At 54.9% G+C, this 13,765-nt stretch overlaps 3 protein-coding genes across 3 annotated transcripts; all 3 read left to right on the top strand.

Moving 5' to 3' along the window:
* Positions 1-1,045: 1,045 nt before the first annotated feature.
* ACRALDRAFT_206615 (uncharacterized protein) lies at positions 1,046-2,171 on the top strand (the record flags this gene model as incomplete). Its single annotated transcript, XM_071022074.1, has 8 exons — positions 1,046-1,081; positions 1,121-1,248; positions 1,313-1,387; positions 1,463-1,521; positions 1,573-1,636; positions 1,669-1,813; positions 1,858-2,068; positions 2,110-2,171. The coding sequence occupies 8 exons, from the start codon at positions 1,046-1,048 to the stop codon at positions 2,169-2,171; spliced, it is 780 nt and encodes a 259-aa protein (XP_070876313.1).
* Positions 2,172-3,741: 1,570 nt separating this feature from the next.
* ACRALDRAFT_1039618 (uncharacterized protein) lies at positions 3,742-10,256 on the top strand. Its single transcript, XM_071015144.1, has 3 exons — positions 3,742-4,264; positions 4,341-4,387; positions 4,484-10,256. The coding sequence occupies exons 1-3, from the start codon at positions 4,097-4,099 to the stop codon at positions 9,912-9,914; spliced, it is 5,646 nt and encodes a 1,881-aa protein (XP_070876314.1). The 5' UTR covers positions 3,742-4,096; the 3' UTR covers positions 9,915-10,256.
* Positions 10,257-10,466: 210 nt separating this feature from the next.
* Positions 10,467-13,421, top strand: ACRALDRAFT_1074411 (uncharacterized protein). The gene is made up of 2 exons (XM_071018241.1): positions 10,467-11,598; positions 11,680-13,421. The coding sequence occupies exons 1-2, from the start codon at positions 11,013-11,015 to the stop codon at positions 12,771-12,773; spliced, it is 1,680 nt and encodes a 559-aa protein (XP_070876315.1). The 5' UTR covers positions 10,467-11,012; the 3' UTR covers positions 12,774-13,421.
* The last annotated feature ends 344 nt before the right edge of the window (positions 13,422-13,765 follow it).

Raw genomic sequence — 13,765 nt, forward strand, 5'->3', positions numbered from 1 at the left:
ATTCTTTTCTCTCAAGCAGAGGACTACAAAAGAGTCGGGGTTGCGAGGGAAAACGCAGACTGCCAGCCAGACAATGGGCCGAGAGATCAAAGCAGCAGCAGCAGTAAGCACTTGGAAAGCGCAACCAAAAGAAACTCAGAAAGCCCTTTCTCCCAAAGGAGTGCGGAGAGAAATGGAGGAAGGCGAAGGGTGGATTTTCACTCTTCGAAAAAGAAAAGGAAACACGTTGGGTAAGGAGGCGGGGTGAGAAAAAAGATGAAAAAGAATAAGAGAGGAGGGGAGGGGAGGGAAAGGAAGAAAGACACGAGCGAAAAAGCGAAAGAGGACCTCGACTAACGGGACGAGGTGTGGATTCGGGATGGGATGGTGGAGATGGATGGTGTAAAGGTAAAAAACAAAAAAAGTGTTGATGGGCAAGAGACTTTTTCTTTCTTTTCTTTTCTTCCCTGCTTCGTCGTCACTACTTTTCCAAAGCCGGCAGCTAAGGCGGTACGCTCGGAATTCCAACTATTCTGTAGGAATTTCAGGTACTTTCCTATGACTGGTTGGGAAGAATGACCAATGAATATGCCGCCTGTCACGGAAGTAGCAGAGAAGCGAGGCACCAAGGCCCTAAGATGTCTACTATGACTCAATTTTCTTTTCGGACTGTGTGGGTCGATACTTCGGCTAACGTTGTGGGCTCGAGTTCCAGGAAGTACACAGTGTGGATCAAGACCTCAACCTGCAGGGCCCGAAGAAAAGACACGGGGTGTACCGACATCCAACTCGCGGTTTTAGTTGGAGGCATTCCTACCACACCTACCATACTAGCGACTTTCGCACAAAATCGTACCTTGACTCGAGTCGATACAGTGCCCACGGAGACGAAACAGTCTTTGGACTTTCGCAGCTTTTCAACCGTGTTGGTTTTGATCGAAATATCGTTCACAGATTTTAGCCCTAGGACAGAAACAAGTGTAGAAGTTACCTACTAAGTATGTACAATCACGAGCCTCCCAATGAATTTTCCCCGTCCTAGCTAGGTACAACGTACTGGCAGGCAATGTATGGTGACGAAACCGGGAGTCGGTTTAGAAAGGTGTGTCCTTAGAGAGCCAATGGCTGCATGCCTTTGCAGCCTGGCACCTTTGGAAGCTGGAATGTTCATCACGGTCCAAGAAAATCCAAGATAAAGCTGCTCGTAACAGCAAGTCGATCAAACAGCCCCACAAGACGAAGCCCGCATGCTTTTGAGCGCAACCCCTTGTGCGATGGTATCGAGACGCCGCGGAATATGGTCAAATTATTCATCTGGAAGTCAACATCACAGCCGTGCTTCACATGACATTATTTTATCACAGATAAACCCATCAGAAGCCGGCAAAGCCATTGATGACATATCAAGGTGATTTCTTCCGAGGGTAGAACATGCGATCTAGGTAACGGTAACGTTCGTACGAACAGTGATCTCGCGAGACAGTGCCGTCCCGCTTCATCACTTTTTCCCCATGCGATTTCCTCGCGGACAATGGCTGTGCGGTGGGTGCCCCGGCAACTTAAAAGTAAAGCCTCTGTTTGTTGTCCACCAAGGCTACAGATCAGACCTCGAGCACAACAATCTCCTGATAGTCAATGAGGACGGGGACAGCTGTCGGTGTTGAAAGAAACGCACGCCGTTTGATCCAGTAGCGACTGCTCATTGGTGTTTCGGACAATACGCCTATGTTCAGCCGTGTGCCCGGGTCCATTGAAGGAGGGTCGTTTCCGCTCAGCCGTCGACTGGAGGAAAAGGAGGAAAAAAAATAGAGCACTTCCTAAGGAAGCCAAAAATGTTGCACTCGTTTCAGCTTCCCTGAGGAAACATGCATGGCTTAGAGTTTCGTCGTACAGTCGGTGTACAAGGTGCTCCCAACAACTATGGCTGCTCTTGTCTCTGGGCTCAACTTGGACATGCCCTCATTGGGGATCAAAATGCTTCCCCGGACCTTCATGAGCAACGGGTTTGCCGGTCTTCACCTTGGGCCGTCCAAAGAAACCAGAGGCGAGCAAAACACACGTCACTCGGCTCGGCAGGCGGTGCTTCAAAGTCACCGCCACACCCGCCGGACCACCCACCTGCACGTGTAGCACGGAGAAAAGAGGGGAATGAGCCCAGGGAGAGTTCCATGCAAGCGAAATGGATTGAATGACATGCATGGCTTTTGGGGAAGATCCGACTCCTTCGCGACCCCATTAATAGAGATACGTTGTATGGTGGCATCAACCTATCGCCTCTGTAGATTCGTACAGTACTTCGTATGTCAATGGGAGAAGGGTTCGATAGGATCATAGGAGAGCCGACGCAGAAAGTTAGTAGACATGCGACCTCAAGCCTATCTACTAAATGCAGGGAGCCGAGCTCGACTTTTCAAAATTCGCGGCTGCGGGCAAGTCAAGTCAACAATACGTTTGATATTCCCAGCATTATACACGGATCGTGCAAGCGCCCTTTTGTTGATGGGTCTGAGATTTGTTGAGCGGGGTGATGATCATTGATGGCAGCTTATGGTCAGATAGGTAGGTATTCACGCCCTTGAAGCGCTTCTGGGAGATGAAAATCAGGACCCGTTTCTACGGTCCCATTGGATCAGCAAACGGAATGATCGTCGAGAACCCCTGTCCCACCAAGGGATTCAACCAAGTCCCCGAATGCCCCGTGAGCTGAAAATTTGCACGTTGCCAAAAGTTTGTATGTAGGCTTTGAAATCACCAAAGGCACCAAGCACGACGGACGTTGTACGTTGTACATCTCAGAAAGATGTTCCTAAAACCCTTGCCCTCCCTACCTATTTTGTCGTACATGTACTTCGTATTCCCTCGAGGGATTGAACTGAAATGCGTATTCGCACAGACATAGGTAGAAAGCAGTCGTTGTAGGCGTAATTCGCGATGATGTCAGCAGTATTTGTAATCAGAAAAATGGCGTTATGGGGAACGAGCATGCTTTGCTTCTTTTTTTTTTTTACCCGGTGCCTTCCTGTCTAGGTATTCGGTACATCGAGGTTTGTCCACAGCTCTAAGGTATCAAACATTTGCACCACAGATCAATCCATCGCAATGCTATCGAGAAAGCTGTTCGTTTCCTTGTTGATCGACACGAGAGATCGTTGGATTTCTCATTCTTTGGTATTACAGGTAACGAAAGCTCACTTTCAGCTTTCTCAACTTAGAGATTGATTTCCACCCAGCCAAGAAGGCATTTTCCGTCATCAGAAGCCAATACTCCAGAGGTACCCAGTACGGGCATACGGGTAGCGTACTGTTCCCCACCTGACTCGCGTAACCCAGAACCAGATGTTTGGATACAGATCGGACGAGGAAGAGAAAGTGTTGGCTTTCTTTTTTCGTTTCGTTTTTCCTTTTTTCCTTCTTTTTGGTGTGAGACGGGGGAAGGCAAGGAGGATGGTTTTAGTGTTGACCTAATACAAGCCATTCAATCATCTGCTGCCGCAGGCACAAGTGCATCCAGGCTGGGCGGGTCTGTGTTCTTCCATACCCCAGAACAGTCTGTCTTGCTGAGTCAGCGTGAATTACCTAAGATGCCAATCAAATCGGTTTCTCCAGCCACCTAGGCTTTTAGGCTTCCATCGTCTGTGTGGCGCGGGCGGTCAACCTGTGCAGGTGACGTGAGCTCGTTGCTGGCTATCACGATCAGGAAGTAAACCCCTCCCTTAGACGATCAGACCGAGCTTCCATTTTCCACTGGCCCGGCAGTTATTTCATCTTTCTCTGCCCATCAGCTACCTTGAAAGGGCTGGCTGGTCTTTTGATACCACGATTGTGAAGAATAGGAGCAGTGGTTCCAACTTTCCGCCCTTCCTCCTACTCCGCCTCGTCTTGTCTTGCTCCTCACCTCTCCCCTCGACTTCTCCTTCCATCGTTACAATAGTCGAGTATTATCACCTGCTTCTTCTTGGGACTACTCCACGGCGGTCTTGGGATATTCACGGTCTCATCCCACGACCTTGGAAAGCCGTTGGTGTATCCTCTGAGTAGCATCCCTCCTGGCATCTCTTTCGTTTTATATCCTAACCAACTCCCTACTAACACGCTCGCGACGACCTCGGGTGGCACTATGGCCACCCAATCTTCCATGGAGCGGGAACTCCAGCTGGTTGACCGAGCCATTGACAAGATCCTTAAGGTCTCTGGCGACGAGTCCGAGTTGCAAAAAGTCCTCCACGTCTATCTCGCTCCGTTTCTCGCAAAGGCAGGCAGTCCGCATCATCAAGTGCGGGATAAGGTCCGTACTCATTTAAACTGGGTTTACTTTGAGCGGCTTCAAAGCTGCTGCTAATACTTTCGTCGTCTTCTCACAGGTCATCAAATTCTCCCGCACCATTGAGACATTTATCATTCCCACAGAGTGAGTCCCCCCTTTTCCCGCTCATCACACCTTGACACATCGACTTCCTCAATACACCAGATATCTCAAGTCATTTCTGCTAACAGTTGCCAACAGCTTTCCCCTGCCTGCCCAGGCCCTGATCCAGCAATACAAGAAGACGGAATCTCCAATCATCCAGCTCGTTAGTTCCAAGTTCATCACGTATGCGATTGACCGTGCCGACGACTATGACCGTCGACATCTTGCCCCTATAATCCTTAATGGCATCTCGTCCGTTAAGACCGGGGTGCCTAGCACGACCATCTTCAAAGCTCTGATGCGCGTTGTGAATTCCATCATCATTCCACCCCGCGGGTCTGTCGAGGAAGCCGGTTTCCGAGACTCACTTGGCTTATCTGACAGCAAAGACGCATCCTGGGTTGCCGAACGGTTAGGAAAACTTCTTCTTCTGAAGCTCCCCGTCCTCAGACGGGGCAATCCTCTGAGAGCAGCCGATGCCGTCGCGGAGATTGGGCCCATGAACACGTCCTTGGACCCCGGTGACATCGGCTTCTTTGCGCCTGAATGGGACGGACAAACTTGGTCTGCCCCGTACGACGACTTGACGACCCTGAGACGCAAGGTCGCTCAGCTCCTCACCAGCGCCGCATTCCAGGACCGAGAGAAAATCATTCCTGCCGTCCTTGCTGCCGGCAATAGCGATAGCCGCATCTCCGAGCTTGGCGGCGACATGCTCAGGCGGACTACCATCTCTTTCGAAGACGCCGACCTCGCGAAAGACCTCTTCAAGGCCCACTCGACCCTGTCGGCCTCATATCGCATCAAAATCCTCGAGTTGCTTTCCAAATCGGCCATTTCCACCACCTTGGAGACCGAGATTGCCGACGCCGTGAAACTGGACCTCATGGACGAGTCCGGTCCTCTCCTGCCGCGGTCGGATCTCGAGCGCGTCAAGCTGCACCGCGCGCTCTTCGCTTATTTGAACTTCGTGTCGAGGCTGGCAAGATCCCAGGGCCGTTTGTCCGTCGGGTCTTCGCTCGGTTTCGCCATCCAGGCATATATCGAAAAACAGGGCTGGCCGCGCCCCAATGAGCCGGAGCAGAAAAATAACAACAATGGTGCCAACACCAGGGCCATCAGCTCCTCCATTGCCTCATCGGACCAGGAACTCCGCGGAATGGCCTACGAGCTCGTGGGCAGTCTGGCAGCAGCAGATAAGATCACCGTCGAGGACGCCTTTTTGCTCTCAGAGTGGCTGCTGCGGTCTCTTGCCGAGGACCCGACGCCCGACGTCGGCATGCGTATCGAATCCGCCATCGGCGAGCTGGTGCGATTTTTCGAGCCCAAGCACTTCGACTTGGACCCCAAGTTGGCCCCCCTACCCAATATCCTATACCGGTACTTCATTCTCCCCAGCCCGCCGGCCATTCGCAGTCTCAAGCTTGTGACCGTGAAGTGGGCCAACCGTTCCATGCCCTTTTCCCACTGGAAAGCCCGTTTTCTTGACATCCTAGCCGTTGCCGGCACGCCCGGCGAGAGGAACGATGTGGTGGAGGAAGGCAAACGCGGCCTTGACCCCTGGACCTATAGGGACAGCGTCCTCCCCGAGATCCCGGACTGGGCCGAGCTCATCTATCCGTTCTTCTACGAAGATGCCCAGCAGCATTTCAACACCTCTCCCACCTCGAACAGTTCCCGTCGTTCTTCGGTGGTCGCTGAAGACGTAACTTTGCAGAACTTCTCGGGGGAACGAACTAACGCCCTGCCAGTGGCGCTGCGGTTCGTGAGGGATATGATGTTCGTCGATGCTCTCCCCGATTTCAAGAAGAACCCGCACTGGGCCTCGCAGATGGAGGTGGCCATCAATCACAACATCACGGTGCGACGCAAACTCCAGACCAACTTGCGGATCAACCGCGAGAAGCCGATCCATCTCGTTCTCCAGGCCTGCCTCCTGGGGGCCGTATCCCCTGACACTCGACACCTGGATTCAGTCGTGGAGGAGTGCCTCCGCTACCTCGTCGATATCGCCTCCGTCAGCCCTAGTGAAGCTATTGGTCATATCGCAACACAAGGCGTCCTGCTCTTCGACCTTTGCGCCTCGAATTCCAAGGTAGTCCGCGTCCTCGCGGCTAAGGCGTTTGGCATCGTCGCAGCCCATCCTTCGATTGGGTGGGACGCCGTTATGTCACCGGAGAATCCTGCCGATGCCGCCCACGTCAAGCACTTGCGTGCCATTCTGCAGACCATGAGAACCCGTATCTCGCAGTGGGAGACGGCCGTCGGTGCGGAGGCGAACGCAGTGGAGGGCGCCATTCTGGCCTATGCTCATCTCTTCTCCCGTATCCAGTATTACGGTAGAGGATTCCAGCTCTCTGCGATCCCCTTCACCTTGCCGGCTGGACTTCTCCTCGGCCAAGCCAAGAGCCTCTCCATGCGCGACGTGGCTCTCGAAGCCTTCGCCGAGCTTTGGTGTGCTCGTGTGCATGACTCTATACCGCGCGAAAGTACAGAGTTCAGTCCCCGCGAAGTGATCAACTCGCTTAAGGAGCTTGCGGAACGCAGCAACGAGAAGGCCATCTTTGCTCTTGGTCGTCTCGCCATGGCGCTTGATGACCAATCCGACGGGCCAAATGAGAATAGCGGCGACGGACTCGTCAATCCCAAGGACCAAGACGGTGACCATATCGACTCCATCCTCCGGATCCTCTTCAGCCTTGAGAAAAAACGCGAGACCGAGATCCAGTTCACGGTCGGAGAAGCCATCACGGCGGCCATCGCAGGCTTCGGCTCGGAAGAGATCTTGCTCCATCTGAATGTCGACGAGGATAAGGATCTCTGGGCTGGTGGTGCGCGAGATCACCGAATCAAACTCGTTCTCGACAAGCTTTTCCTGGACTGCAAGGATACAGCGCCGTTCCGTATCAAAGCCGCGGGCATCTGGCTTTTCTGCATCGTCCAGTACGCCGGGCGCCACTCCAGCGTCCAGTCGCGGCTCCGTGAGGCGCAGGTGGCTTTCATGCGACTCCTATACGCCAGGGACGAGCTGGTTCAGGAGACGGCATCTCGTGGGTTGTCCCTGGTCCACGAGAGGGGCGATCAACAGCTGCGCGAGGATCTCGCGCGCGACCTCGTCTCGTCTTTCACGGGTTCGAAAGTGCAGCTCAAGGTCGGCGACGATACGGAACTATTTGATCCCGGCGCCCTGCCCACGGGCGAGGGAAAATCTGTCACCTCGTACAAGGATATCGTCGCTCTGGCAAATGAAGTGGGTGACCAGAGCTTGGTGTACAAGTTCATGTCCCTGGCCACCAATGCCGCCACCTGGTCCGCTCGGTCTGCGTTTGGACGTTTCGGCCTCAGCAATATTCTCTCCGACTCGCCCAAGGATCCGAGGATCTATCCGAAGCTCTTCCGTTACCGCTTTGACCCCAACCCCAACGTCCGACGGTCGATGGATGATATCTGGAAGGCGCTGGTTAAGGACCCCAATCGCGTGGTGGAGGAGCACTTCCACGCCATCATGACCGAACTGCTTCGCAGCATCGTGGGTAAGGAATGGCGGAGCCGGGAGGCGAGTTGTGGTGCCATCGCGGAACTTATCGCGGGCCAGGCCTTTGAAAAGTACGACACCTACTACGGACAGATTTGGTCTTCTGCGCTCAAGGTACTCGACGACGTGAAAGAGTCTGTCCGGGCCGCCGCCCTCCGCCTCTGCATGAACCTCGTGAATAACATCATTCGCCTCCTGGAAGGCGGAGGTTCGGCCACATTTATTTATCCCATGCTGCGGGGCGCTCTCGAGTTCCTCATGTCGCCCAATGGCGTGGAGAGCAGCGTTACCGAAGTCAAGGCTTTTTCGCTGGGCGCGTTACTTGACATTGCGAAGAAGGGTGGCAAGACGCTCAAGCCCGTCATGGCCGAGATGATCGTCTGCCTCCTGGGGTTGCACAGCACCGTGGAGCCAGAGCAGATCAACTTTGCGTACCAGAGGCTGCAGGAGGACAAGCGCGGCGAGCTCGACAAAATGCGTGCCTCGTTCGTCAACCAGTCTCCCATCAGCGAGGCGGTCGATAACCTGCTTCGTCAGCTTGACGGTGAAACCATGGCGGAGCTCGCGCCCCGGATCGAGGAGACGATCAAGAGCGCCGTCGGAATGCAGACTAAAATCGCCTGCGCTCGCCTTCTGGTCGACCTGGTGCTCCGACACCGCGAGGTGATGGAGCCGTACTCGGCCTCGTTCTTACGGCTGATGGAGAAACACGCGTTGGAACGGAACGACGAAGTGAGCAAGGCGTACGCAAAAGCGACTGCTTATATCATGCGCGTCGCGCCTGATGCGGCCAAGGATCGGTTCTTCAGCAAGTTCATCGATTTGTACTTGAAAGACGAGGACGACGGGCGGCGACGAAAGGTCGCCGATTCCATCCTGGCGTTCTCCGGGGCGTCCCCTGATGCGTTCAACAAGTACGAGGCCCGGCTGTTACCCTTGGCGTACTTCGGATCCCACGATACGGACGCGTGGGTCAAGAAGGCGTTTGAGACAGTTTGGGAGTCGCATGCCGGGAACAGCCGCACGGTGGCTCGATACGCACGGGAAATCGCGACATTTGTGGGTCTAGGCCTTTGGGCGCGTCGCTGGGTCCTCCAGCATACTGCGGCGTTTACGATCGCTTCGATGGTTCCTGCGCTGGCGAGCTCCAGCGATGCCACGGACGGACAGATCAGCAAGGAGAGCCTGACCCTCGTCTGGCCTTTATTCGACAAGGCTCTGGCGCTCAAGACGTTCAGCGGCAAGGAGAAGGTCTTGGCCGTCTTGCCCGACTTTGTGGCCAAGGGGCGCATCCTGTGGATGGAAGATGGAGAGGTGGCCAAGCAGATGCACAAGGCAGCCTTGCGCGAGGCCAAGCGCAATAACGAGGCGTACCGGCCACACGCGTTCGAGGCGCTCTGGCGCTTCGCGGCGGCCCGCGAGGATCTCGACATGCTGGATGACATCTTCGAGATCGTACAGCCCCACCTGGACGAGCTCCTAGAGCACGATCGCATGGACACGGACCACGAGGGGGCGGCGACCAAGGGCCTCGAAGCCGTGGCACGGGGCTACTCACGCCCTGTACTCAAGGAAGACGCGCCGGCCGTGTTGAAAAGGATTCTCGACCTGCTCAAGCCGTACCTCTCGCACGCTCGCTTTGCCGTCATCAAGCGGGAGGTATGGTACGCCTGCGTCCGCGACCTCATGCGCGAGGCCGTAAAAGTGCCGGTCGCCGGGAGGGAGGTTCCATCGGCACAGAGGGCGGCGGCGGCCCTTTACCTCCTCAGCCTGGACCCGGACCTGGTGGACGTTGGGACGGAGACGCAGCGCAAGACGCGGGCGGAAGCCATGGGTGCGCTCCTGGCGGCGAAGAGTCGCGGCGTTTTTGGTCCTCCCCCCGAGGGTCCGGAGAAGGAGCAGCTTGGTGCCATGGTGAGGAATGCGATTGATCAGGAGCGGTCTGTCGAAGTTCAAGCGCAGCTGCGATTGATTTTGGAGGAGATGCAGTGAGTTGTCTATGTCAGACGCGTTCATGTGCGCCTTGGGTGGTTATGCGGTACTTTTCCATTGCTTTCCTTCACTACGATACCATCTGGCCATTTCGTCCGATACACATGGTCCGTTGTTGTTATTGTTGTTGTTGTTTAGAGACCGTACGCCAATCGCCGCGACTTCGCCGCGACTCTTTCACCGCGACTACCACCACCAGAGGTTTACGAGTCACAGGGATGATGCGAGCAACATGTTAGGTCCTGGTAACGGCCGTACTGTAATGAACCTCACGAAGATATGAAGAGATAATATGACTTGTGCGTAACCGTCCAGGCTCATGTGGTGTGATGTGTGATTTTGAAGCAGCGTGAAGTTGATGTTCAAGAAGATTGGCAGTGCGATGTGCTTAGAATGATTATGTAATGACTGCCTCGGGATAACAATGATCCTGTCCTTCATTTTTCACGTGCGGGAGTGCTGGCAGTACGTACCCTGAGGGCCCGCGGTTGCGTCACAGGAATGGGCGCCTTCAGGGCATCACCGCCAAAAAGAAACTCAAAACCTCTCCTAATCAAGTAGCGCCACCAAGACGCTGCCAACTTTATACCCACGAATATCCCGACCGATTCGCATATATTTCGCGGTTTGTGGCCTCCGTTCCTACCGGAAGGCTACCTGAACACTCTACAGGCCATACTACAGGATCATTTCTCTTGTTTGCTTCCTTTTTCCTCGTCCAGCCAGTTCCAAGCAAAGGTGCCTTGAGGGCGAGAAAGCGGACCAGGAGAAGATACGACACATGGGGAGGAATCTCCAGGGTTTGAGATTTACCTTGAATCTGTCTTGCTGATTCATCTCGACGCTTCTACACCGGAGAGTGGCGCAGTTCCCTCGTTTTCGCGTGGCTATCCTTTATTCGCAGCATCCATCGAACGCGGTCTTTCCCTCTTCTTGCTGCAGGGTATTGTCACTCTAGCCAAATTCCGACCTCAGAAACCCATCCAACCTCTTGCCCCCGCCGGGTACTTGATACAAAAACCCAAGAAAGGAAACCGGAGAAGAAGAAGAGAAAAAGGAAAGAAAAAAGAAAGGAATACAATACCAACACCACCCAGCATGGACGAAGATATCTCCAACTTTGCCGCCATCACAAATGCCGATCCCCAGGTAGCTCGTGGGTTCCTGGAAATGTCGGGCGGCAACCTCGAGGCGGCCATCCAACTATTCTTTGAGAACCCAGACCTTCAAACCGGCTTTGGCGCTGCGGGCTCGACTTCAATCCCTCCTGCCGCCCCTTCCAGCACACGTCCTACCGGTGTCGGTAATCGGGATCACCCGATTCAGATTGACAGCGAGGATGAACAAGACGTCAGTATGACGGATAACGGCGATGAGGATGTGCAAGTAACCGGCGGACGAGGCGACGACGGCGACGACACGGAGGAGGCGGCCCGAATCGCTCGCACGGCACAAGAGGAGGAGGATGCGGCCATGGCTCAGCGGCTTCAACAGGAGCTATTCGGCGGCGGCGATGGAGGTGGTGGTTCTGGCGGCGGCGGTAGCGGCGTGGAGAGTGTGCGGTCACCGATCCGTGCGACGACCGAGACGCTGGTGGCCCCGACTTTTGGCGGGGGATATGACGAGGACGAGGCGGCGGCGTTCTTACAGCAGCAGCGCCAGAGGGCAGCTGCGCGAGCACGAGGTATGACTATTGTTCCTCTTCAGATGGGAATGTTTTGTTTGGGCGGGCCATCGGTGAGACTAACGTGACGACTTTTCTCAGGTGGACTCCGAAATCCGTTTAACCACGAAACCAGCATCTGGGAAGACGCGGGCGGCGGCGGCTCCAGCGGAGCGGCGGAATCCAACACGAGTGCTCGTGCACGCCGCCTCGCGGACCTCTTCCGGCCGCCGTTCGACCTCATGTCTCACCTAGATTGGGACGAAGCACGAGACCAGGGCAAGGAAGAGAAGAAATGGATCATGGTTAACCTCCAGGACAACAGCATATTCCAGTGCCAGGCCCTCAACAGGGACCTCTGGAAGGATAAGCAGGTGCAGGAAGAAGTGCGGGAGAACTTTATCTTCCTCCAGTACTCGAAGAGCGCACGGGATGCGCACCAGTACATCACATTCTACTGTCAGGGCAACAGCCACGAGAACCCGGACAACTACCCGCACGTGGCCATCATCGACCCGCGGACGGGCGAGCAGGTCAAGCTGTGGAGCGGGTTGCCGTTCCCCAATGCGCAAGACTTTTGGGCGGAGCTCCGGGACTTTTTACAGCGGTACAGCCTGGACGTGAGCAAGAAGAACCCGGTGGCCAAGGAGACGGCGAAGCGGCCCAAGACGATCGACGTGGACCGCATGACGGAGGAGGAGATGCTGGAGATGGCGCTGCAGAACAGCATGGCGACGGCCAACGGGCAGGGGGCCGGCAGCGGGCCGACGTCCAAGTCGAGCGTCGTTGACCCGGATTCGCTGACCAAGGCGGACAAGGAGGCGGCGGCGATGGCGGATGAGAAGGAAGGGGGAGAAGGAGAGGAAGAGCAGGAGGAGGAGGAAGAGGCACCAAGCGGGCTTGCGAGCATCGCGGGCGACAAGCCGCACCAGGAGCCGGAGCATGACCCGGCGACGACGACGCGGATCCAGTTCCGGCTGCCGACGGGGGGCCGGGTGATTCGGCGGTTCAAGGTGGACGAGACGGTGCGGCGGATTTTCGAGTGGCTCAAGGCGGAGCCGATCGAGGGCAAGGAAGGGGTCGAGTTTGAGCTCAAGACGAGCCCGCAGGGCCAGGACCTGCTTGGGGTGCTGGAGAAGACGATCCAGGAGGCTGGGCTTAAGCAGGGGACTGTCATGGTTGAGTTTTTGGAGTGAGTGCGGCGGATGGGGACACGAGAGTCTCTTGGCCCGGGTTCTTTGGACGATTTGGGGGTTGCTTTACAGTTGCATTCATGGATATGGTCTCCCACGGCATGGACACGGATTGATTCACGGACAAGGTCCCATTGGGGGGAGGTGGCCGGTTGGCTTCTAATAGACTCGGATCACAGGATGTGGGTTTTTCTTTTCTCTTTTTTTTTCTTTTTTTTTTTTCTTTTCTCTCTTTCTTTCGACATTTGATAATTGCTCGGAACAAGTCGAGCAGCACATGGCAAGACATATGGTTGAGCTGAGGTCATTTCACCGTGATGATTGTCATCTTACTGGCTCCATCTCGATTTGGGCGAAGGATCAATTACCAGTCCATGGACCAATGTGGATAATGGATGGGATGGTTCCTGGATCGACATGATGACTGGACAGGACTGTCTGTGGCTGCGTTTGTTGTTGTTTACTGTCGGAGCTGTGTTCTGACATGGTTGGATGCGATTCGCGGGTTTGGTGGTTTCGTTGCTTATTCCTACGGATGCTCTACGGATGCTCTACGGATGCTAATCTGGTGACGCCGGTTGGTTGTATTTGTTCCTGCATGGAGACTTGAATTGATTGGGCTTAGTTGAGAGTTGACACCGAACATTGGCCGCCTCTTAATTCCCCTGTACTTGATCACATCGCAACTCTCCAACGTAAGCCACAAGTATTATTACCCGACCTGAAGCGAAGAGACCATTGCTATGGTACATGTAAGCTGGGCATGCGTTGTAGGTCTTCTGGTTCTTAGGTAGCGCGGTACCTTGTGTATCGCGGGGAAATACTGGTCAGGGGTAGTTCAGAAGGATGTACCGCCCCTGCAATCATCACCGGGAGGATACCTTTTCTGTTATTCACACAGGCCACACAGGGATCGGGGTACTTGGGATCCAGGGCTAGGCGGATAATAAGCGGGGTAGAGAAAACAAAGAGGATAAAGTACAAAGCACAACACC

Source organism: Sodiomyces alcalophilus (assembly GCF_042370955.1).
Source record: "Sodiomyces alcalophilus JCM 7366 unplaced genomic scaffold ACRALscaffold_2, whole genome shotgun sequence".
NCBI lineage: Eukaryota > Fungi > Ascomycota > Sordariomycetes > Glomerellales > Plectosphaerellaceae > Sodiomyces > Sodiomyces alcalophilus.

Excerpts from the sequence above, each read along its gene's own strand:
- ACRALDRAFT_1039618 (XM_071015144.1), top strand. The coding sequence starts at position 4,097 with ATGGCCACCCAATCTTCCATGGAGCGGGAACTCCAGCTGGTTGACCGA. Across the intron at positions 4,265-4,340 it reads ATCATCAAGTGCGGGATAAG|GTCATCAAATTCTCCCGCAC; the intron begins GTCCGTACTCAT and ends GTCTTCTCACAG. Across the intron at positions 4,388-4,483 it reads ACATTTATCATTCCCACAGA|CTTTCCCCTGCCTGCCCAGG; the intron begins GTGAGTCCCCCC and ends AGTTGCCAACAG.
- ACRALDRAFT_1074411 (XM_071018241.1), top strand. The coding sequence starts at position 11,013 with ATGGACGAAGATATCTCCAACTTTGCCGCCATCACAAATGCCGATCCC. Across the intron at positions 11,599-11,679 it reads GGCAGCTGCGCGAGCACGAG|GTGGACTCCGAAATCCGTTT; the intron begins GTATGACTATTG and ends GACTTTTCTCAG.